This window comes from Lepidochelys kempii, chromosome 2 (genome assembly GCF_965140265.1).
Source record: "Lepidochelys kempii isolate rLepKem1 chromosome 2, rLepKem1.hap2, whole genome shotgun sequence".
Lineage (NCBI taxonomy): Eukaryota > Metazoa > Chordata > Testudines > Cheloniidae > Lepidochelys > Lepidochelys kempii.
The window spans coordinates 218,111,652-218,135,762 of record NC_133257.1 but is presented as its reverse complement, the minus strand read 5'-3'; the positions used below and the strand labels follow the sequence as shown (position 1 = coordinate 218,135,762).

At 39.1% G+C, this 24,111-nt stretch overlaps 1 protein-coding gene across 7 annotated transcripts in view; it reads left to right on the top strand.

Moving 5' to 3' along the window:
* PHF14 (PHD finger protein 14) overlaps window positions 1–24,111 on the top strand; it is a 302,241-nt gene that overhangs the window by 134,776 nt on the left and 143,354 nt on the right. For 3 of the 7 annotated variants that reach the window (XM_073333842.1, XM_073333841.1, XM_073333844.1), the window contains exons 15-16: window positions 23,684–23,734; window positions 23,874–23,995. The exons of the other annotated variants lie outside the window; for them this stretch is intronic. In XM_073333842.1, the coding sequence (XP_073189943.1) occupies window positions 23,684–23,734; window positions 23,874–23,995 (173 nt within the window). The remainder of the gene's footprint in view (window positions 1–23,683; window positions 23,735–23,873; window positions 23,996–24,111) is intronic. 7 annotated transcript variants of the gene reach the window in all.

Genomic DNA, 24,111 nt, shown 5'->3' with positions numbered 1-24,111 from the left:
TCCTACCTGCATGCCTCCAGCTTTCACCCTGACCACACCACACGATCCATCGTCTACAGCCAAGCTCTGCGATACAACCGCATTTGCTCCAACCCCTCAGACAGAGACAAACACCTACAAGAACTCTGTCAAGCTTTCTTACAACTACAATACCCACCTGCAGAAGTAAAGAAACAGATTGATAGAGCCAGAAGAGTTCCCAGAAGTTACCTACTACAGGACAGGCCTAACAAAGAAAATAACAGAACGCCACTAGCCGTCACCTTCAGCCCCCAACTAAAACCCCTCCAACGCATTATTAAGGATCTACAACCTATCCTAAAGGATGACCCAACACTCTCACAAATCTTGGGAGACAGGCCAGTCCTTGCCTACAGACAGCCCCGCAACCTGAAGCAAATACTCACCAACAACCACATACCACACAACAGAACCACTAACCCAGGAACTTATCCTTGCAACAAAGCCCGTTGCCAACTGTGCCCACATATCTATTCAGGGGACACCATCACAGGGCCTAATAACATCAGCCACACTATCAGAGGCTCGTTCACCTGCACATCCACCAATGTGATATATGCCATCATGTGCCAGCAATGCCCCTCTGCCATGTACATTGGTCAAACTGGACAGTCTCTACGTAAAAGAATAAATGGACACAAATCAGATGTCAAGAATTATAACATTCATAAACCAGTCGGAGAACACTTCAATCTCTCTGGTCACGCGATCACAGACATGAAGGTCGCTATCTTAAAACAAAAAAACTTCAAATCCAGACTCCAGCGAGAAACTGCTGAATTGGAATTCATTTGCAAATTGGATACTATTAATTTAGGCTTAAATAGAGACTTGGAGTGGCTAAGTCATTATGCAAGGTAGCCTGTTTCCTCTTGTTTTTTCCTACCCCCCCCCCCAGATGTTCTGGTTTAACTTGGATTTTAACTTGAAGAGTGGTCAGTTTGGATGAGCTATTACCAGCAGGAGAGTGAGTTTGTGTGTGTATGGGGGTGGGGGGGATGTGAGAACCTGGATTTATGCAGGAAATAGCCCAGCTTGATTGTCATGCACATTGTGTAAAGAGTTGTCACTTTGGATGGGCTATCACCAGCAGGAGAGTGAATTTGTGTGGGGGGGTGGAGGGTGAGAAAACCTGGATTTGTGCTGGAAATCACTTTAGATAAGCTATTACCAGCAGGACAGTGGGGTGGGAATAGGTATTGTTTCATATTCTCTGTGTATATATAAAGCCTGCTGCAGTTTCCACGATATGCATCTGAGGAAGTGAGCTGTAGCTCACGAAAGCTTATGCTCTAATAAATCGGTTAGTCTCTAAGGTGCCACAAGTCCTCCTTTTCTTTTTGCGAATACAGACTAACACGGCTGCTACTCTGAAACCTGTAGTAAAGAATGGAATTATCAGACACATAGATGAACCTCCTATGTTGGAAGAATCAACATGGTTTTTGTAAAGGGAACACGTCTCACCAATATATTAGAATTCTTTGAAAGTGTCAAGAAGCATGTGGACAAGGGTGATCCAGTGGATACAGTGTACATGGACTTTAAGAAAGTGTTCGATGACTCTCACCAAAGGCTCTTATGCAGAGTAAGCAATCATGGGATAAGAGGGAAGGTCCTCTCATTGAACAGTAACTGGTTAAAAGACAGAAAACAAAGGGTAGGAATAAATGGTCAACATTTACAGTAGAGAGAGGTAAATAGTGGGGTCCTCCCAATAATTTGTACTGGGACCAGTGCTGTTCAACATATTAATAAATGATCTGGAAAAGGAGTAAAGAGTGAGGTGGCAAAGTTTGCAGACGATACAAAATTACTTGATAGTTAAGTCTAAAGCTGACTGTGAAGAGTTACAAAGTGATTTCACAAAACTGGGTGACTGGGCAACAAAATGGCAATGAAAGTCAATATTGATGAATTTAAAATAAAGCACATTAGAAAAAATAATCACAATTTATACATATACAATGATGTGATGTAAATTAGTGGTTACCTCTCAAGAAAGAGATCTTGGAGTCATCTTGGTTAGTTCTCTGAAAACATTTGCTCAATATGCAGTGGTAGTCAAAAAAGCAAAATGTTGGGAACCATTAGGAAAGGGATAGATAACATGACAGAAAATATTATAAGGTCACTGTATAAATCCATGGTATGCCCATCCCTTGAATACTGCATGAACTTCTGATCTCCCCATCTCAAAAAAAAAAAAAAGGTGAAAATTTGTAATGGTACAGAGAAGAGCAAGAAAAATTATTAGGAGTACGGAACAACTTTCATCTGAGGAGAGATTAAAAAGACTGGGACTGTTTAACTTAGAAAAGAGATGTCTAAGATGGGAGGAGATATGATAGAAGTATATAAAATCATGAATGATGTGGAGAAAGTAAATAGGTAAGTGTTATTTAGCCCCTTCACATGACACAATAACCAGGCGTTGTGGATGAATTTAATAGGCAGCAGGTTTAAAACAAACAAAAGGAAGTACTTTTTCACCCAATGCTCAGTCAGCCTGTGGAACTCATTGCCAGGGGATGTTGTGAAGGCCAAATGTATAATTGGGTTAAAAAAAAAAAGTCCATGAATGGCTATTAGGCAGGATGGTTAGGGGCACAGCCCCAGGCTCTGGGTGTCCCTAAGCCTCTAATTGCCAGAATCTGGAAGTGGACAACAGGGAATAACTCACTCGATAATTGTCCTGTTCTGTTCATTCCCTCTGAAGCATCTGGTACCTGCCATTGTTGGAAGACAAGATACTGGGCTAGATGGACCATTAGTCTGACCCAGAATGCCCATTCTTATGTTCATTGTACTTATACCCCTGCAGTTGATGTGTTCCTGCTTGAGTGCTTGGGTTGGGGCCCTGGTACTCTCTTTCTCCTGCCACACACACAGTCCTCTGCTGGGGTGATATTATCAGGATTTTCCACCGTTCTCCCAACACACACTCCGGCTAGCAGTAGATCTTGGAATTAATAGCACACTGAGGTGTATGGTAGTTCCCCATATCTCAAAGGTATTGTTTCAGGCTGTTTGCAGACTTGGGTAGATGCCTTCTGACTGGTTACGCTTGTGTCCTGCTTTAAAGCATTTTTTTTGCAAACACAAAGGCTAGAAATCCCCCCCCCCCGCCCTGTCAATGAAATTGAAATTCTGCCCTTATCACCTGACTCCAGCTGGGATCTCAAGCATGAGCCTTTAGTGCAGAGGTGGGCAAACTATGGCCCACGGGCCACATCTGGCCCACGGAACTGTCCTGCCCTGCCCTTGAGCTCCCGCCTGGGGAGGCTAGCCCCTGGCTCCGCCCCTGTTGTCCCCCCTCCCCCACAGTCACGGCACAGCTGCCAATCCTGCCGCTCTGAGCGGCATGGTAAGGGGGCAGGGAGCGGGAGGGGGGTGGGGTGGGGTTGGATAAGGGTCTGGGGATCCCTGGGGCAGTCAGGGGACAGGGAGCAGTTGTATGGGGCGGAGGTTCTTGGGGGGGGGGGGCGGTCAGGGGACGGGGAGCAGGCGCGGTTGGATAGGCGTGGGAGTCCCGGGGGGCCTGTCAGGGGGCGGGGGTGTGGATAGGGGACAGGGAGGAGTGGGGTGGTTAGGGGTGGGGGGTCCCAGGAGGGGGCAGTCAGGAGACAAGGAGCCGGGGGGGTTGGATGGGTCAGGGGTTTGAGGGGGGCAGTCAGGGGGCAGGAAGTGGGAGGGGGAGGATAGGGAGCGAGGGCTAGGCTGTTTGGGGAGGCACAGCCTTCCCTACCCGGCACTCCATACAGTTTCGCAACCCCGATGTGGCCCTCAGGCCAAAAAGTTTGTCCACCCTTGCTTTAGTGCCTTAATCTGACCCTGCCAAATATTAATATTGAAATCACTGGGAAGAACAAATCAGAAACATTAAGAAGTTGCATGGAACTGTCACACTAGTAAACTGCTATACTCCAGTGAAATGTATAAAACTCTGTATATATGCTCTAAACTATTGCCAAATATAGGCTGTGGTTGGCATTGTGTTCTCCATGGCTGAGGTTATGGGGCAAGTGATGCTGCTTTTCCACAATTTCAGCCTGTGCACGTCGGCGGAAGCACTATGTGTAGAAGCCCAGTCTGTTGTTTCGACCTTCAGGAGGAGGCCACGCAGAATCCTTCTTTTTGTAGTCTTGGTGGGAAGATCTCTGTGGGTTAGTATGTTGTTCAGAGGTGTGTTGGAAATATTCCTTGAGTTGGAGACGTCGAAAATAAGATTCTAGGTCACCACAGAACTGTATCATGTTCATGGGGGTGGTGGGGCAGAAGGAGAGGCCTCGAGATAGGACAGATTCTTCAGCTGGGCTAAGAGTATAGTTGGATAGATTAACAATATTGCTGGGTTGGTTAAGGGAACCACTGTTGTGGCCCCTTGTGGCATGTAGTAGTTTAGATAGTTTAGTGTCCTTTTTCTTTTGTAGAGAAGCAAAGTGTGTGTTGTAAATGGCTTGTCTAGTTTTTGTAAAGTCCAGCCACGAGGGAGTTTGTGTGGAAGGTTTTTTTTTATGAAAGTATCCAGTTTTGAGAGCTCATTCTTAATCTTTCCCTGTTTGCTGTAGAGGATGTTGATCAGGTGGTTCCGCAGTTTCTTTGAGAGTGTGTGGCACAAGCTGTCGGCATAGTCTCTGTGGTATGTAGATTGTAATGGATTTTTTACCTTCAGTCCCAGCAACCACACACCACACAACAGAACCACTAACCCAGGAACCTATCCTTGCAACAAAGCCCGTTGCCAACTGTGTCCACATATCTATTCAGGGGACCCAATCATCGGGCCTAATCACATCAGCCACACTATCAGAGGCTCATTCACCTGCACATCTACCAATGTGATATATGCCATCATGTGCCAGCAATGCCCCTCTGCCATGTACGTTGGTCAAACTGGACAGTCTCTACGTAAAAGAATAAATGGATACAAATCAGACGTCAAGAATTAGAACATTCAAAAACCAGTTGGAGAACACTTCAATCTCTTTGGTCATTCGATTACAGACCTAAAAGTTGCAATTCTTCAACAAAAAAAACTTCAAATCCAGACTCCAACGAGAGACTGCTGAATTGGAATTAATTTGCAAACTGGATACAACTAAGTTAGGCTTGAATCGAGACTGGGAGTGGAAGGGTCATTACACAAAGTAAAACTATTTCCCCTTGTTTATCCCCCCCACCCCCTCCCACACACTGTTCCGCAGACGTTCTTGTCAGTGCTGAAAATGGCCCACCTTGATTATCACTACAAAAGGTTCCATCCCCAGCTGGTAATAGCTCACCTTAAGTGATCACTCTCCTTACAGTGTGTATGGTAACACCCATTGTTTCATGTTCTCTATGTATATAAATCTCCCCACTGTATTTTCACTGAATGCATCCAATGAAGTGAGCTATAGCTCACGAAAGCTTATGCTCAAATAAATTGGTTAGTCTCTAAGGTGCCACAAGTACTCCTTTTCTTTTTGCGAATACAGACTAACACGGTTGCTACTCTGAAACTGTCAATATTTGATATGGAAATTAGGATGCTCAAAGAACAGTTTAAACCCAAAGAAAGATTGAGCAACCAGTTCAGCAAAAGAGAGATTGAGACAGAAAGACATTTTCTACTTCAGTCTTTGAAATATTGAAGAAAAGGAAGAGAGAGAGAAAGTAATGCCTCTACTGCCATGTAGCATTCTGTTGGTTGATCAGGAAGAACCAGTGGACACGGGATTAAAATCTAAACATAGTATTTAGCCCTGTCATGGATGGATAATACCTGCCCATGACAGGCACATGTACCTGACGTTTGTTTTTTTATAATTTTCGTTGGCAACACTTGTGTACAGCTTGTCATGCCAATACAGTCTCACTGAATTGAACTGAACAGAAATTGATATTTTTGTAACTACTTATCGTCCATTAATACCCCAAGTTAACTCTGGTGTATTCTGAAGTCTGCTCATTTGGTTGGGATCCTATCTTAGTAACTGCTTTCTCTTGTTTGGGAGGGAATAGTGAAGCTTCATATCTTTTCCTTGTCCCCATTTAGGGGATAATCCTTTGTCCTAGGTTGTCGTCATCTTCTCATCTTTTTGGGATGTCTTTTCATTTGTTCAATTATAGATTCTCTTTTGTGAGGATATTCCAAACAGTACAGTGAGTATATTCTCTGATCTCATTTGCTCCCATCTCTCTGTCTTGATTCTGTCAGCTACTGGCTACTCCAAAGCCACTTACTCCTGAATGTTTCAGAGACTGAAGCCTCTTCTTTTGGGTAAAATTCATCTTTGTCTTTGACTTTCACTCTCCTTAACTATTGCCACTAAGACAAGATATACTGATACCCACCTTGAGTTGAAACTCTTTTCCTCTATCACATCTCTGCTGAAATCCTTATCCTGTAGTTATTCACTTCTTATTTCAAATATTGTCATTTTATCTGTGTCCGTCTTTCTAACTCCTTAATTTTTTAAATAGTATGACAAATATTTTCTCATACCAGGAAGTGGAGCCATTTTACTCCCCTACCTCATCACCTTCTTTAGCATCCTCTCCTTTTCTAAAACCAATTCATAAATGCCCTCCTGGGATTCAGAACTCTCCCTGGATGTGATACATCCTATATGACTGACTTCATTCATTTCCTTCCCTGCCTACTTGTTCCACTACTACAGTCTAGGACTTCCCTCTATTCATCCGCTGTCTAATGTTTTGATAGGATAGAGAAAAATTACTTGCACACCCCATTTTATCTGGATCCCTGCCTCTCCTGTCTTTTCTTTAAGAAATCTCCCTTGAAATAATTTCTTAAACATGTTTGTGTATTAATTTGTTTTACTGTTTCTTTTACAAGTTTCAGCTAAGATTGCTATAAATGAAAGAGATTAGCGAGAAAGTTTCTCTATTTTCAGTTTCTTTACTTTGCAAATTTGACAGCACTTTTTGTAAAGTCTATTCACTGATTCTCCTGTGTAACTAGTAATTTTCCTGTTTTGTGTGAATTTTTCATAATGGGGAGAGAACATTTTTTAAAATTAAGGATACATGATTACAAAACAACAAAAAGTGGCAGAGCGACTCAGAGGTAGGTATGTTAGCTGGAACTATCTTGTTTTTGGTAGCTGATTTGATACCAAGTTGAGTGTCCCCTTTAAATCTCTTTAGATTATGTTTCCCCAGAGAGTTAGTGTTTTGGGACTTAGTGTGCATTAAGGTCACTCTATAACAAATAAAATGTACTCAAGCATTTTTTAAATTCCATACAGTTGGAACACCTTTTTCTATTTACTTTTTAGGGGCTTTGCTTTTTGTAAGATGATGTCACTTTACTGAACAATTCAGCTCTTCTATTTATTAAACACCATATTTTTGAAGTTTAAAACTTGTATGTACTAATTTGCTCTTGTCAGAAACTTGGCATGTAACATGCTTAGCAAGACATTTGGATATGAAAATTACAAATCATACTTGTGAAGGAATAACATTTCATAGATTTTTATTTAGGAGTATAATTATTTAATATATTATTTACTTGTAGTAGTGCCCAGCATGTGCTAGGTGCTTTCCAAACACGTAAAGATGGTCTGTGCTCCTAGGAGCACACATTCTAAGAACAAACCAAGTAGGCAGAGTTGAGGGAAAGAAGAAGAATAAGCTATTTATATACGTCACCTTGATTCACTATAAGCAGCACAGCAAAAGGAGGTCCTTAAGAGGGACTTTAATGCATAGAGGATAGAGGCCTTGCACGTGAGTTCAGGGAGTTCATACCATACATAGCGGGACTGCATAAAAGAAGGCATGAAGGTTGATTGCATGAGAAACTGGCAATGGGTAGAAGAGATTGATTAACCAGAAAGTTTGGGGCCAGCACAAAGTTTGACAAGGATAAGTAGGAAGGGGTAGAATTATGTAGAGTTTTGAAAAATGGTGACAGAAAACTTAAATTTGCAACAATATTAGATGGGAATCCAAAGGAGGGATCAAGAAAAGTCAAGATCACACCAGCAGGCAAGAAAGATGATTTTAGCAGTAGCATCTTATATGGACTGAAGGATTGGGGAGGAAATATGTATGTATTTATGAGGCCAGAAAGGAGTATGTTGCTGTAAATAAGGAAGGATAAAATGAGGGCCTGAGCAAGAGATTTGGCTATTGGGAATAGAGAGAAAAGGACGGATCTTAGAAATGCTGAAGAAGCAGCAGGAGCAGAATTGGGAATGGCCTGGATTTTTAGTTTACTGTATTATATTAACTCATGATTTTTCTTGAGATATATATTTCAAACATATGGAAGCTTCTGTTAACATCAGAGACTTTCCTTTAAAGAAACCAGATAATTAGATTGAATGTTGGCAGTGCATCCTTAATTCATTCCATTTTGCCAAGTTATCATATAAAGCAGTGATACTCAGATCTCAGTGGTTCAGGAGCCAAATTAGCAACCAACATTACCCAAAAGAGCTACAGTAGTATGAATTTATTGTTTCATTTACTATAATACTATATATTCATATTTAAACAGTACAACAGGGGAAATATTTAGTTTATATATATTATTCTCATAGCAAATAAATTAATAACTTAGTGCAAGCTGATAACTTAATTGGCTAATAACATAATAAAAGCATCCTGACTGGTTAATAATTAATTCACACAGTGTTTCAATATCATGTACTGCAAAGAGCAGCAAGAGACACATTAGAGAGCCACTTGCAGTTCACGCTCCTCAGTCTGAGTATCACTGTCATAGAGCATAAGGTACAAAAAATCACCTACTTTGTTACTGAAGTAGAACTATGATGTTACTACTACTACTGCTACAAGAATAGAGAAGGCTTCAGTGTTTGTCTTCTCAAGACATTGTTTTGTTTCCACAGCAATAGACAGTTCCATCTAAATCCAAGCAGTTTTTTATTACTGAAAAGTTATCTGAACATTGCCAGTTTCAGTGTCCCTTTAATTACATTCAGTTTTTGGTGGGAAAAGAGGTTCTTTCAGATGAGACCTTAAAAATCAAGGATCTGTCTGTTCTGCATGGACATTTAAAGCTCACTTTCATTTTCTATCATAGATGAGTTTTGCCCTGTTATAACTAGTGAAATTCCTCTTTGCAACCCTGTTGTCAAATGTGCTGTGCTTGTTGATAGCCTGGCTCCATCCTCAATCCTGAACATGGCTTCTTTTAGGTCCTGAAATGACTCCTGTGTAATGAAGATCTGTCTAAAGGTTTGAAAAGCATTTTGTGAATTTTTGTGATGAGAGGCATTGTATCAATGTAAGATGCTGTTATTTACTCTACGTCTTCTTCTGGGTTTTTTTTTTTGTTTGTTTGTTTTTTTGTTATTAGGGCAAACTTTTTCTCTTTTAATGTAGATTTTTGTTTGAATTTGTGTCCTTGGCTGTACTGTGTGTGTGCAAGCCATGATTGTATATATGTCCATAATGTATAATTGTCCTCAGAAGAGATATTGTCCCTTATGTTAATTTAACATGCTGATGATATTCAAACTGACATGCAGTCTCTCTTTTTGCTTATTTAAAACTCATCAGCACGATTTTTTTTCCACTATTTGGATATTAGCCCTTGGGACAGTGTTTCAACACCTGGCACTTCTTAATAGAATATCTTTTTAATTGAAATAAAAATCATGCGTTATTTTTTAATTAAAACCTGCATCATAAAATGTTTATCCACTGCCCTTTTAGTTCATCCCACATTGCCTTTGGGAATATCTGCTAATAAAATAGGGCAATTTAAACACTTACATTTTTTCTTAATTAAAAAAATGTAGTGTCTGGTCCTCTGACACCTCACCTAAATGGAGATTGTGTCCCTATTTCAAAAGAGTGGGTCTTTTGTTTTGTTTTTAAGAATTCTATTTGAAGAAAAAATAGTATGATATAGAAAGTAATATTTTACTTGTGAAACCAGTATGAGTGAAGTCATAGGTACGTCTTGCTACAATCATACTACCCTGTGCTAAGATTCTGTGACATTTTCCAAGCCAATCAAGGTTGGGCAAGGTCAGTGCTTGATTGGGACAAAAAGTATCTCTGTGTAGATGGTGATTGTTGGCAATTAACATTGAGTGATGGATTTTGTAGGTTTTCAAGTAGAGTTCTTATCAGTGGAAATTCATTTGAAACAAATGTGAATCTGATTTAAAATTTCAGTGTTCTAAAGATGTATGCACTGTTAGAAGTTTAATATTTCAGACATAAATGCGCAAAAGGCTTATTTAGTGTTGGTTTGCCAAGGTCAGTTATCCAGAAAGACAAAGTGTTTTTGAAGATTGTGAAATCTAATGGGAAAACAATAATAACGTAATAGCTCCCTTAACACAGCTTTCTTAGTTGCCCTATGCATTACATAGCACATATGTAGGTGTTTAATGATAAAAAGCAATTTATTTAGTTACCATTATTATCAAGGAAATAATATATTAATATTGACCTACCTCAGTCACATTTCTGGTTAAGTTAATGTTATTCTAAAAGTTATTATCAATTTGAAATCTAGTCAATTTTAAAAAGTTAAATGTAGTTTCTGTGCTACCCTCACCCTTGAGTTCTCTGCCGTTTTTTATGGTTGCCACATTTTTCCTATTTTGTGTACATGTTTTTTCTCTCATGCCTTTTGAAAGACCCACACAAACTGGGGAAACTAAGACCCCAACCTTGCAACACTGTCACACAAAAATAACTTTACACAGCTGAGTAGTCTTGCATGAGATTTGGGACTATGCACCAGGCTAAAATTACCAGAGTGCATAAGTGTCTGCAGGATCAGGACCTAACTGGAGATGGAAAGCAATGAAACTGGCTGTCCGATGTGAAAAATAAATAAACTGTACAAATAGTTTTTTTCCTCTGATCTTTTCATTTATGATAACATTAGATTTTGTTTGTAACAATTGTAGGTGACAAACACTATCCCCGATAATGTCACGGCTAACCTGGTGGCTGAACTTTGTGACTTTGTCCTTACCCATAACTATTTCACATTTGGGGACAATGTATACCTTCAGATCAGCGGCACTGCTATGGGTACCCGCATGGCCCCACAGTATGCCAACATTTTTATGGCTGATTTAGAACAACGCTTCCTCAGCTCTCGTCCCCTAAAGCCCCTACTCTTCTTGCGCTATATTGATGACATCTTCATCATCTGGACCCATGGAAAAGAAGCCCTTGAGGAATTCCACCATGATTTCAACAATTTCCATCCCACCACCAACCTCAGCCTGGTCCAGTCCACACAAGAGATCCACTTCCTGGACACTACAGTGCTAATAAACAATGGTCACATAAACACCACCCTATACCGGAAACCTACTGACCGCTATTCCTACCTGCATGCCTCCAGCTTTCACCCTGACCACACCACACGATCCATCGTCTACAGCCAAGCTCTGCGATACAACCGCATTTGCTCCAACCCCTCAGACAGAGACAAATACCTACAAGATCTCTGTCAAGCTTTCTTACAGCTAAAATACCCACCTGCAGAAGTAAAGAAACAGATTGATAGAGCCAGAAGAGTTCCCAGAAGTTACCTACTACAGGACAGGCCTAACAAAGAAAATAACAGAACGCCACTAGCCGTCACCTTCAGCCCCCAACTAAAACCCCTCCAACGCATTATTAAGGATCTACAACCTATCCTAAAGGATGACCCAACACTCTCACAAATCTTGGGAGACAGGCCAGTCCTTGCCTACAGACAGCCCCGCAACCTGAAGCAAATACTCACCAACAACCACATATCACACAACAGAATCACTAACCCAGGAACTTATCCTTGCAACAAAGCCCGTTGCCAATTGTGCCCACATATCTATTCAGGGGACACCATCACAGGGCCTAATAACATCAGCCACACTATCAGAGGCTCGTTCACCTACACATCCACCAATGTGATATATGCCATCATGTGCCAGCAATGCCCCTCTGCCATGTACATTGGTCAAACTGGACAGTCTCTACGTAAAAGAATAAATGGACACAAATCAGATGTCAAGAATTATAACATTCATAAACCAGTCGGAGAACACTTCAATCTCTCTGGTCACGCAATCACAGACATGAAGGTCGCTATCTTAAAACAAAAAAACTTCAAATCCAGACTCCAGCGAGAAACTGCTGAATTGGAATTCATTTGCAAATTGGATACTATTAATTTAGGCTTAAATAGAGACTGGGAGTGGCTAAGTCATTATGCAAGGTAGCCTATTTCCTCTTGTTTTTTCCTACCCTCCCCCCCCCCCCAGATGTTCTGGTTTAACTTGGATTTAAACTTGGAGAGTGGTCAGTTTGGATGAGCTATTACCAGCAGGAGAGTGAGTTTGTGTGTGTATGGGGGTGGGGGGGATGTGAGAAAACCTGGATTTGTGCTGGAAATGGCCCACCTTAATTATCATGCACATTGTAGGGAGAATGGTCACTTTGGATGAGCTATTACCAGCAGGATAGTGAGTTTGTGGTTTTTGGGAGGGGGGTGAGGGGGTGAGAGAACCTGGATTTGTGCAGGAAATGGCCCAACTTGATTATCATGCACATTGTGTAAAGAATTGTCACTTTGGATGGGCTATCACCAGCAGGACAGTGAATTTGTGTGGGGGGTGGAGGGTGAGAAAACCTGGATTTGTGCTGGAAATGCCCCAACCTGATGATCACTTTAGATAAGCTATTACCAGCAGGACAGTGGGGTGGGAGGAGGTATTGTTTCATATTCTCTGTGTATATATAAAGTCTGCTACAGTTTCCACGGTATGCATCCGATGAAGTGAGCTGTAGCTCACGAAAGCTCATGCTCAAATAAATTGGTTAGTCTCTAAGGTGCCACAAGTACTCCTTTTCTTCTGACAGAAGAGATTTTTAAGTGGCCCATATACTTTTAAATATTTGTTATTTCAAGGCTTGATCTTTTAAACACCTTAACAGTATGCTAGTAAAGTTAGGGTTAGGTGCTTAGTTTTGTAAACTTTGGGGCAGGGATTGTTTTCCGATTGTATATATTTTTGTAAATTTTGGAAACTACTATTGATAAGAAATAATTCCAAATGGCAAGAACACCTCTTACAAAGAAATGTTAACCTGGGTATTTAACTGTATTTTATTTAACTGTTGAATGTTATTTTTAAATATTATATAAAAATGTTTTTGGATTTGTTCTAGTTAGGTTCATAATGTGTTAGAAATATATGAACATTGATTATTAAATCTTTTATTTCAGTTTTATTTTGGTTCATTACATTTGACTTTTTTATACATTCTGTGTTTCGATTATAAGAATTTTATGACAGGAATCTTTGTTTTTCTTGTCTGTGAAGTGCCTAGTACTCTTTCTGATAGATTTTTTTTGTATGAAAATATATACATATTAAAAGATAATTATGTAGGTTGCTAGGTCAAGTGCACAAAATTAGGAAATGCAAGATTTAAGGTTTCCCGTGCAACCTTAATTCTGCCCCATGTGTGTCTATCTTGTATGTTCAATGAAACAAAGGTTCTCTGGGGGAAAAATGGTATGTGATCATGTAATTAAAGACTTTTGTAAAGCATATGCCTAAGGCAGCAGAATTAAGGCTGCATTTCCGAACTTTCCAATATTTGATTTCAGAAATTAAATAACTTTTTAACATAATTCTTTGTATGTTATTTCCCACTATTTTTTGAAAGATTAAAACAAACTATTACGTAGAACTGTCACAGCCCTCCCCAACTGTGCATCACAAGGAGGGACTGAATCTTAAACTTTCAGTATTTCAGCATAGACCTCTGCCACTTGAGCAATAGGACTAACTACATTAGCTAGCTGGCATCAGCAGAAGGCTGTTATATACAGAGGGGTATAAAAGGGTGGGCCATGTCCTGGGTCATGGGGCTCCCAGGTAACAGTTCCTCCTATAATAGCTAAGACTGCAGTCCTATTATTGGTTCTGCTTGGTCACAACCCTGTTTCCTGTTAGAGCCTCCTTGAAATTAATTAATACTCCATGCAGAGATCTGACTATTCAGAGGAGTTTGCAGGATCAGGGCCTAAAGTAGGAAAAGGAAATTGTTAGAGTACTGGAATTGGGGGATTTGATAGCTGCTTTCAACTACCTGAAAGGGGGTTCCAAAGAGGATGGCTCTAGACTGTTCTCAATGGTAGCAGATGACAGAACGAGGAGTAATGGTCTCAAGTTGCAGTGGGGGAGGTTTAGACTGGATATTAGGAAAAACTTTTTCACTAAGAGGGTGGTGAAACACTGGAATGCGTTACCTAGGGAGGTGGTAGAATCTCCTTCCTTAGAGGTTTTTAAGGTCAGGCTTGACAAAGCCCTGGCTGGGATGATTTAACTGGGAATTGGTCCTGCTTTGAGCAGGGGGTTGGACTAGATGACCTTCTGGGGTCCCTTCCAACCCTGATATTCTATGATTCTATGATTCTATGATTCTATAATTGAAATTATTAATGAATTAATTTACAAGCTGTGAATTTTGGGATTTCATAGGAATTCTAAGCAAGGATAATAATTCATTAGTTTTTTCTGTGCTCAACTTTCTCTATGTTCTCTATGTTGACAGATTTTACTGACTTTGCATTAGCTTTTTATTCTGGGAGTATGTATACATGTATTGGGATCAGAAATTGTTTTTAAGATGGTTTACATATTACTCAAATGTTAAATATTATCTTCATTTTTCAAACAACTGCAGCAGTAATGAAGGGCTCTGTTTATGGAGCTTTTCTTCTTTAGGGAATTGAAATTGAATCTGTCCTGTGATCTGGTTATCCCCTGCTAATGAGCTCCAAAGGGAGAGAAATCTACTCTTTTTCTGTAAGTGAAGGTTACCTCAGCTATATGAACTTGTTGCCATATTGATCTGCACAGTTGGGTTTGATTGCTAATGAGAGATGTGACTTGTAACTAACCCTTTTACTCACTGCTTGTTATTTTGCTAATTCTTCTAGCAGGTTGTCTACATATATTTTTTAAAAAAATAAATAATAAGTAAAATATGAAATGGCATGCAAAGGGTAAAGTCAAAGTGAAACATTTTACTTTGAAAAATGATATAATTGTATGATTTTAACATATAAGAACAAGTTGCAAAATACAATGCAACAAAGTAAAAATAAACTACATTGATATCAATTTCCAGATGGCCCTCTAGAAGTAGAAAATGCAAATTGATAGCAGAAATATGTGTTTACCATATTGCCTACATTTGTGTTTTTAAGTGTCATCATGTGTGTAAAGACTTTCCTACACATGATATGATAGGATCTCACCACCATTTTCTGCAAAGAGAAATCATGTTTCACTCATGTATTAGAATTCTTTGAATATGTCAATTAAGTAATGGATAAAGATGAACTAATTGAAGTTCTTTTAAGCTTTCAAAAAGCGTTTTATCAGGTTCCTCAGAAGAGGCTACTAAAGAAATGAAATAGTAATAGCATGAGAGGTAAATATTGTCGTGGTTTGAAAACTGGCTAAGAGATAGGAAACAGAATAGGAATGAATGATCAATTTTCCTTGTGGCAAAATGTTAACAGTGGCGTGTTTCCATATTTCCTCCAAGTTTCGTACTGGGTTCAGTGTAGTTTAATCTGTTTATAAATAATCTTCAAAGGAGGGTAGACAGCAAGTTAGCAACATGTGTAGATGATACAGTTATTTAGGTTAGTAGAGTCCAGGGAAGACTATGAGGAACTTAACTAAATTAGGTGAATGTGCAACATAGTGGCTAATGAAGTTCAACATTAATAAATGTAAAATAATGCATATATGAGGGAGAAATATTAACTACTCATACGCCTGGCAAGTTTCTAAATTAACTGAAGAACTCTGAAAAGGGACCTTGGCATTACTGTGGACAATTTACTGTTCAGTGTACAGCTGCAGTCAAAAAAAAATAAATGACTAAGAGGAATAAGGAATAAGATGGAAAATAGTACAGAAAATATTAAAATTATAGAGTAATAGAAATGTAGTGCAGGATGCTCAAGACATCATCAAGTCCAGCCCCCTACACTGAGGCAGAGCCAAGTACACCTAGACCAGAGGTTCTCAAACTTTTTTTTTATTGATGGAGCCTTTTTCAAATGCAGTGTTAATCATGGATCCCCAACTGAGAAACTGATTGACAAAAGTATGTGTGTACATCATAGAACATGTACTGTTAGTAATGCTTTAATAAAAAGAGTATAAGAGTGTGACGGGATGGATCACAGAAACCCCCTGGGGGTTGCCAACTGATGTGCCAAGACTACTTCTGCCCCTGCTTTCCTTCCCTGTCAGCTTAGGACTTCAGTGCCCTGCCTGGTTTGAGCCAGACCCACTAGCCTGCTGCAAACCCAGACCCAGGTCTGAACCATGTCCCCTAACAGCTGCAGGCTTAACTGAAAGCAGCTTACAGAAGTGTTCCTGTCTTTAACACTCAGATGCCCAGCTCCCAATGGGGTCCAAATCCTAAATAAATCCGTTTTACCCTGTATAAAGCTTATACAGGGTAAACTCATAAGTTGTTCACCCTCTATAACACTAATAGAGAGACATGCACAGCTGTTTGCCCCCCCAACTATTAATACATACTCTGGGTTAATTCATAAGTAAAAAGTGATCTTTTTAAATACGGAAAGTAGGATTTAAGTGGTTCCAAGTAGTAACAGACAAAACAAAGTGAATTACCAAGCAAAATAAAATAAAACATGCAAGTCTAAGTCTAGTACAGTAGTAAAAACTGAATACAGATGAAATCTCATCCTTAGAGATGTTTCAATACGTTTATTTCACAGACCAGACACCTTTCTAGTCTGGATGCAATCTTTTCCCCGGTACATTCCTTGTTCCAGCTCAGGTGGTAGCTAGGGAATTCCTCATGATTGCTTGCCTTTGGTCTGTTCCACCCACTTATATATCTTTTGCATAAGGTGGGAATCCTTTGTCCCTCTGGGTTCCCACCCCTCCTTCTCAATGGAAAGACACCAGGTTAAAGATGGATTCCAGTTCAGGTGACATGATCACGTGTCCTGTGAGACCCCAAGCCTTCATTCCTCCCAGCCTGACTCATAGGAAGGCCTGCCTGCAAACAGAGCCATCCACAGTCAATTGTCCTGGTTGATGGGAGCCACCAAGATTCCAAACCACCATTAATGGCCCACACTTTGCATAATTACAATAGAGCCTCAGAGTTACATTTCATATTTCTAGTTTCAGATACAAGAGTGATACATTTATACAAATAGGATGACCACACTCAGTAGATTATAAGCTTTGTAATGATACCTTAGAAGAGACCTTTTGCATGAAGTATATTTTAGTTACATTATATTCACACTCATCAGCATACTTTCATAAAATCATATAGAGTGCAACGTCACAAAGACTACTTACAAATATCATGAGATGGAGAAGCAAGAGATGTGCCTGCTTCTTACTGGAGCGTCTATCTATACTTGGTGTGATGGCTGGCAAGCAAACTTGTAAATCATTCTCCACTTCCAGTTGTGACCTGAAATTTATCTTCATAGCTGTCACGGCAGAGAATGATATGTCACATATATATGTTGTTTGGAAAGGTAGCAGTACTTTCATTGCTTCTATAACTAAAAGTGGGTACACTGCAGTAACAGTTGGCCAAAATTGGCAGGGTCACTGTTCCTGAAACTTAATTTTCAGTGTGTGGTCACAGGATAGTTCGAGCAGTAACTGTTCTGCTTTTCCACTCAAACAGCAAAATGACACAGCAGAAGTTGAGAACGGTTCCAGAATGCAATCATATTCCTCCATGTTTATATTTTAAAGTAAACACTGAAGTACTCTGCCACAGTCAGTTACAGTGTGTTACAATTACCTGTGGGTTTATTGCTCATATTGTTGCCATACCACCACTCCTGTTGCCTGTCATAATAGCAGCACCATCCGTGCAAACAGCAACACATTTCTCCTAATTCAATTCAATTCAATTCAGCTTTCATGAAATCATTCAATAATTTGAATATTTCTTGATCTGTTGTCTGTTCTGGTAACTCCTGACAAAAACAAAAATCTTCCCCCCAGCCAACCATCCCGAACAAAAACTAATAATTGTGCTGCATTAGCAACATCAATTGTCTCATAGGGCTGAATTGCAAACTATTCAGTTGTACGTAGTCTTTCAATTATTTGGCATTTTACATCATCTGAAAGCTCTTCAATTCTCCTACTAACTACGTAATTAGAAAGTGGTATCACCTTAAGTTTCTTCACTGCATCTTCGCTTACCATCATTTTGCACATTTCTATAGCAGCTGGAAGAATCAGTTCTTCTCCAATGGTATGGGATGTTTTACTCTTCGCAATCTGAAGCGATGTTAACAAAAGTGCTTTCAGAGCCTTTTCTGGAACTAGTGTTACGTTTGTCATTTGAATTTTCTATCAATTGCTTTCTTTCTTTCATTGAAAAAAGTCTCTGGATTTATCTTTATACTTCAGGTGCCTTGTTGTAAGGTGTCATTTCAACTTCGCAGGTTTCATTGCTTTGTTTGAAAGGATTTGTAAACATACAATAAATTGCAGTCATCCATCACTAAATTCCATAAAACCAAAATCACTATAACTTTCGTCAAACTTTCTGTTCTTCATTTGTTTCTTACTTCTTGACTCTGCATTGTCCATGGCGTCAGCACAACTAGCAGTACTAGTATGAGGATGTTTTAAAAACATATCCATTTACAATGTAATTTGCTCACACGCTGTAAAAACATATTCCACTTCTACCCACCAATGATGGTATCAGTCATCAAAAAACCAGATGTCGCTTCTGATTTGCTGTAGCAAAGCAGTGAGTTTTTTTACATTGATGCTTATACAATGTGAGTGTTATGGTAGTGTTCATTCACCATGGAATATGTTATATAAACAGAAATAGTAGATTTATCTGTTTTAATCATTAGGCAGTGCAGACATGAGATGAGATTTTGGGTTTTTTTGGTAATATTTTGCAGACCTGTACAGTCTGTAAGTACTCCTGGGGATCTGTAGATCCCAATTTGAGAACAGTTGACCTAGAACATCCCTGACAGGTTTTTGTCCAACCAGTTCTTAGAACTCTCCAATAATGGGACTTCCATCATTTCCATTGGAAGTCTATTGCAGAATTTAACTACTCTTACAGTTAAAAGCTTTTCCTAATATCTAACCTTAATCTCTCTTGCTGCAGATTAAACCCATTTCTTCTTGTCCTACTTTAAATGGTCACAAAGAACAATTGATCACCATCCTCTTCGTAACAGACCTCAAATTATTTGAAGACTGTGATCAGGTTCCTCAGTCTTCTTTTCTGAAGATTAGACATGTCCAGTTTTTTAAAACTTTTTATCATAGGTCAGGTTTTCTAAACCTTTTATTACTTTTGTTGCTCGTTTCTGGACACTCTCCAATTTGTTCACATCCTTCCTAAATCATGGCAGCCAGAATTGGACACAGTATATACAATAATGGTATATCCTTATGTAGAATACTGTGTCCTGGACTGATCACCCACTCTCTAAAAGGATATCTCAGTATTAGAGGGGGTACAGAGAAGGATGACAGATTATAAGGGAAAATTAGGAGCAACTGAAATCTTTTCTCAGTCTGAACTATCTCATTTGTAATCAATGAATGTTTGGTTACTTGGTGACATAGGTGTGACCTCTTGATGCCAACGGCTTGGGGCACAGGGATACATTGGGGTACAGGGATCCCTGGGTTCACCAAAAGAATGCCATGTAAGATCTCTAATAAAAGCCTGTGTCACACTGGTCAATCATAATCATTGTGAGATGTATATATAGAAAATATCTGAAATTATGTATATATACTAAAAATCATGTTCTCTAGGTCTGCAAGTTAAGACAGGTTAAGAGAGAGATACTTCTCTCACTCTGGCTGATTATATGCAAATTGAGTATTGTATCCTTCACAATGAATGCCCATTCACAGTGTGAGCAAAATTCTAATCAATATATTTTGGGTGCTGGAGAAAAAAACAAAAGCAGCAGGAGTTATATTGTTCAGGGCTGAAACTTTTAAGTGAACTTTTGAAACTATATCTAGGGTACTGATGAATCCCCCAGGTGTGCCTTCAATCTGTGAGGATACCTGCCAGCAGGCTTGATTTTATGAGAAGGTGTCTCAACCATGTTGGGGGGGAAAACTGGGGGTAAGCCATCTTGTAGTAGATAGGGGAATGGCTTGTTTGTTAGGTTTAGTCTCTAAGAAGCATGTTATGATTTTGTTTTATATGTTAACTGTTTCCTATATTCTTACTCACTGTCTTTTGAATCCCTGTTCTTTAATCATAAATTTATTCTTGTTTTCATTATCTCTGTAATCTCAGTATTATGTGTTAAAGTGGTGATCCTAAGTTGACTCTTAGAAGCTGATGTGTACTATTACTTTGGGAACAGTGTCTATAAGAGTTCTGTGGAACAGGGACTGAGCACTCCAAATGTATTCTCAGAGAACTCAGGGTGTTGGTGCGTGTCTATTGCTAACCTGTACAGAGAGGGCAAAGCCTGTGGAGGCCTGGAAGGTGCTGCTTGTATTGCCCGAGGCTGGTAGTTACAGGGAGTTGATCCACAGCAGGCACAGATAAGGCTCCCTCATGCTAAAGGCAAGTGGTGGTGAGGTGCCTCACAACCCTGGGTACCCCAGGAATGATCACAATAGGACTTGTCTACACTTGCGGCAGCATGTAGGGTAGGTACATATAGCTACACGCTGCAGTGAAAGGCAAGCTGCGTCCACACTGTGGTATGCAGCTGCACATGGCTGTCTCCCACTGCCAAAGTCCTTCCCTTCCGCAATGAAAGACTCTGGCAGGAGGGAGGTAGTAGGTAAAGGCTTTAGCAGAAAGCAGCTACTAGAGCCTTTCCCCACTGCTGGAGCCTTTCTCTGCTGCTGGAGTCTTTCACTGCAGAAGAGAAGGACTTTGGCAGTGGGAGACAGGGGACACTACACTGCTAAAAATAACAGTGTAATGTAGGAAGCCCAGCTTGGGCATGTAGAAAGCCGTGTAGGGTTTATTCTTTAATGTTCTGGTGTGTCTGTAGTCTATTCATCTAACTAATGCCTCACTGTCTACACTGCTATCCCTGCGCTAGCTGGATGTGCAGTGTCTGTACTCTACACGCCGCCATAAGTGTAGACCTACTCATAGGACTCACGAAAGCTTATGCTCAAATAAATTTGTTAATCTATAAGGTGCCACAAGTACTCCTTTTCTTTTTTCATAGGACTCAGATATTCTAACCTGCTCTCCTGCAGTGCTGTAATACAGATGCATCAACTAGCTATAAATGGCTAACCAGCAGTGTGTCAAAACATTCTTTTTAACATTTGTGGTATCAAAGGTTGATTATTGGAATGATCTCTGAATTTCCCAGCTTCATTTTCTTTTCTTGTTCTCTAGAATGGTTTTTTGGGGGCGATGAGGGGAAGGGTGTTATTCAGCTTGTGCCAGTTGTTTAGCACATGAAGGTTACAGTTAATACTGTGGTTTAAAAGAGATAAATGTAGTGACTCTCTCAAGGTGGATTTCTGTGTGTGACTTGCTTACTTGATTCGAAACCTTAAAAGTTGTTGCTGTAGAGATCACTGAAACCTCTTACGTTGTATTATAGTATGTTTTTTTCCCCCTTAGCACTGTTAGTATAAAGTAAATTAAATAAATTATATTTTACAGTCAATTGGCAATGCTGGAATAGTTTTCACTTTTGGTGATAACTATTCCATCTGTTGTGTGCTAGTAGCCAATGAAAACATATGGTATTAAATTCACACTGTTTAAATATGTTGCATATTTTCTTTTTATATATTCTGAGTGTTTTAATGTATGATTTGTTTTCAATACTTCGTTTCATAATTTTAAAAAGATATCTGCCTAATCTTTCCATATGTATTTGTGAATACTGCTATATAGTTAATGCTGCAGCTTTACGAACATCTGCCAGATAGTTATTGGCATCACTCTCTCCATGCACTTCTGTCCACATACATCGAAAGCTGTTCAATTTGACAAAAGGTTTTGGGGGTTTGACTAAGTTGTCCTATTTAACATTGAACAGTTTTAATTTCCCCAGAACAGAAACATTTCCTTCACTTAAATATGAATCAGATTTGGAGAGATGCAACTAATAGCAACTTACCTGTTAATTTTTGCCATTTGTTTGTTTAAATGTTAATTCATTCTGAGTAAGCGAAGAGACAATGCACATGCATAGTATTATCAAAAGAATTTTTATTTCCTATTAATTTCAGATCTGTGGTATAAAATTGTAATATCCTTGGAGCATAAAGAAAATATATAATAAAATTGTTTGTATAATATACTCGTACACACAATTAATGGTGTTATATATATTGTTATGTATATAAAAGAAAATCCATAGTTTAGGATGGTTATGGAATGTAAAACCTTATTATTTATTGTCGCACACAAAAAATAGGTATATTTGTATGTTCTGTGTGTATTAGAATAATCAGGTCAAGATTTTCAAAAATAGAGGCCTAAAGTTAGGCTTCTAAATTCATATCCAGGAACCTAAATAAGGTTGTTTTTCTCACTGTTGAGCTTCTAGCAGAATCCCTTGACCCCCACTGAGTGCTCTGCACTTTTGAACATTGGTAAGATGCCTACATATGGTATTTGACCCTAACTTTAGCCCCCTCCTTATTTTTGAACATTGTGTTCCAAGCTTTTATATTCTATAAGCATTTCATTTTTTTCACATTTCTTAATCAGATTATGGAGTGAGAGTGGAAGGTGAGGAAATTATATTAATTAAACAGTGATTCGTATTCATTGATGTCATGATTAAAGTTGGCCACAGTAGCTGTTCTTGTCGTGACACGGCACACCTGTTGTAATCATTTCCACAGCAGATCTGTGCTAGCACAGCACTTTGATCTTTTATATTTGTAGAAGAAATAATGCTTACAGCTTTATTTTTACCCTCAAAAGCTTTCAATGTTAGGAGTGTGTTCTGGCCCTCTTCTCATGAAGGGTAGGTGAGTTAGATAAGTAAATGTGTTGATCTTGGCTCTACCTATAAAAGATATTGGATAACATCACAGAATATGGATTTCTCTGCTCAGATGAAGCAGAGGGGGAACTGAAATAACTTTCTAGAGGGGTCAAAGATTTGAGCTTAGGTTTAAAGTGCTTTACAGGACATTTCATGCAGATAAATAACAGTACAGTATCTTGATTAGAGCTAGTAGATCTAGCATAGCACTTGTATACATGCTTGAGGAATTGGACTCTACTCTTACAAATAGTTTGTTCCCATATATGTGTAAATTATATATTTGTTAGGTTGCAATGGTCTATAGAAGGTTTGTGTATTTTTCTAGAATATTTCCGAGAAGAAAACCATTGAAATTTATTTTGCTGGAACAAGAATCCACACTTCCAATCCAATACATTAAATAGATGTAATCACACACTCTTTTGATGTTGCTGTGTATTGAATAGTTTCCAAAAGACTAAGGAAAATGCTCTAATGTTTATGATTGTAGTTATCTTTGCATTTGTTCAGTAGTTTACGTTCTAACAAATTTCTGCAGATATGTCTTTTGTGAACAGTAGATTAATTGTAAAGACATTTTTGTGTTAAATTAAATTAATTTCTAAATGTATTTTCTTTTAGAGAACTAGAGGACGAAAACGAAGTTTTGTGCCTGAAGAAGAAAAGCCTGAGGTTGGGATAATAGTGTATTTTTTTAACTTAGATTCACAAAATATTAAACTTCAGGTGTGTAATGTTGACTTCAGTACTATAATTGAAAATGTTTGCTTTCCCTCTCCCCACCCCTTTCTTTTGATTTCTTCTGTGATAGGAACGTATTCCTAGAGAAAGACGGCAAAGGCAGTCTGTTCTACAAAAGAAGCCCAAGTCAGAGGATTTAAGAACTGAATGTGCTACGTGCAAGGGGACTGGAGACAATGAAAATCTAGTCAGGTAGGCTTAATACTGTGACCTTTTCCACAGGGGATTAAAGTTCTATCTTCATCACTTTCTCATCATAGCCGTAATGAGGAAAATCACAATATAGAATGCTTTTAAAAAAATCTGAT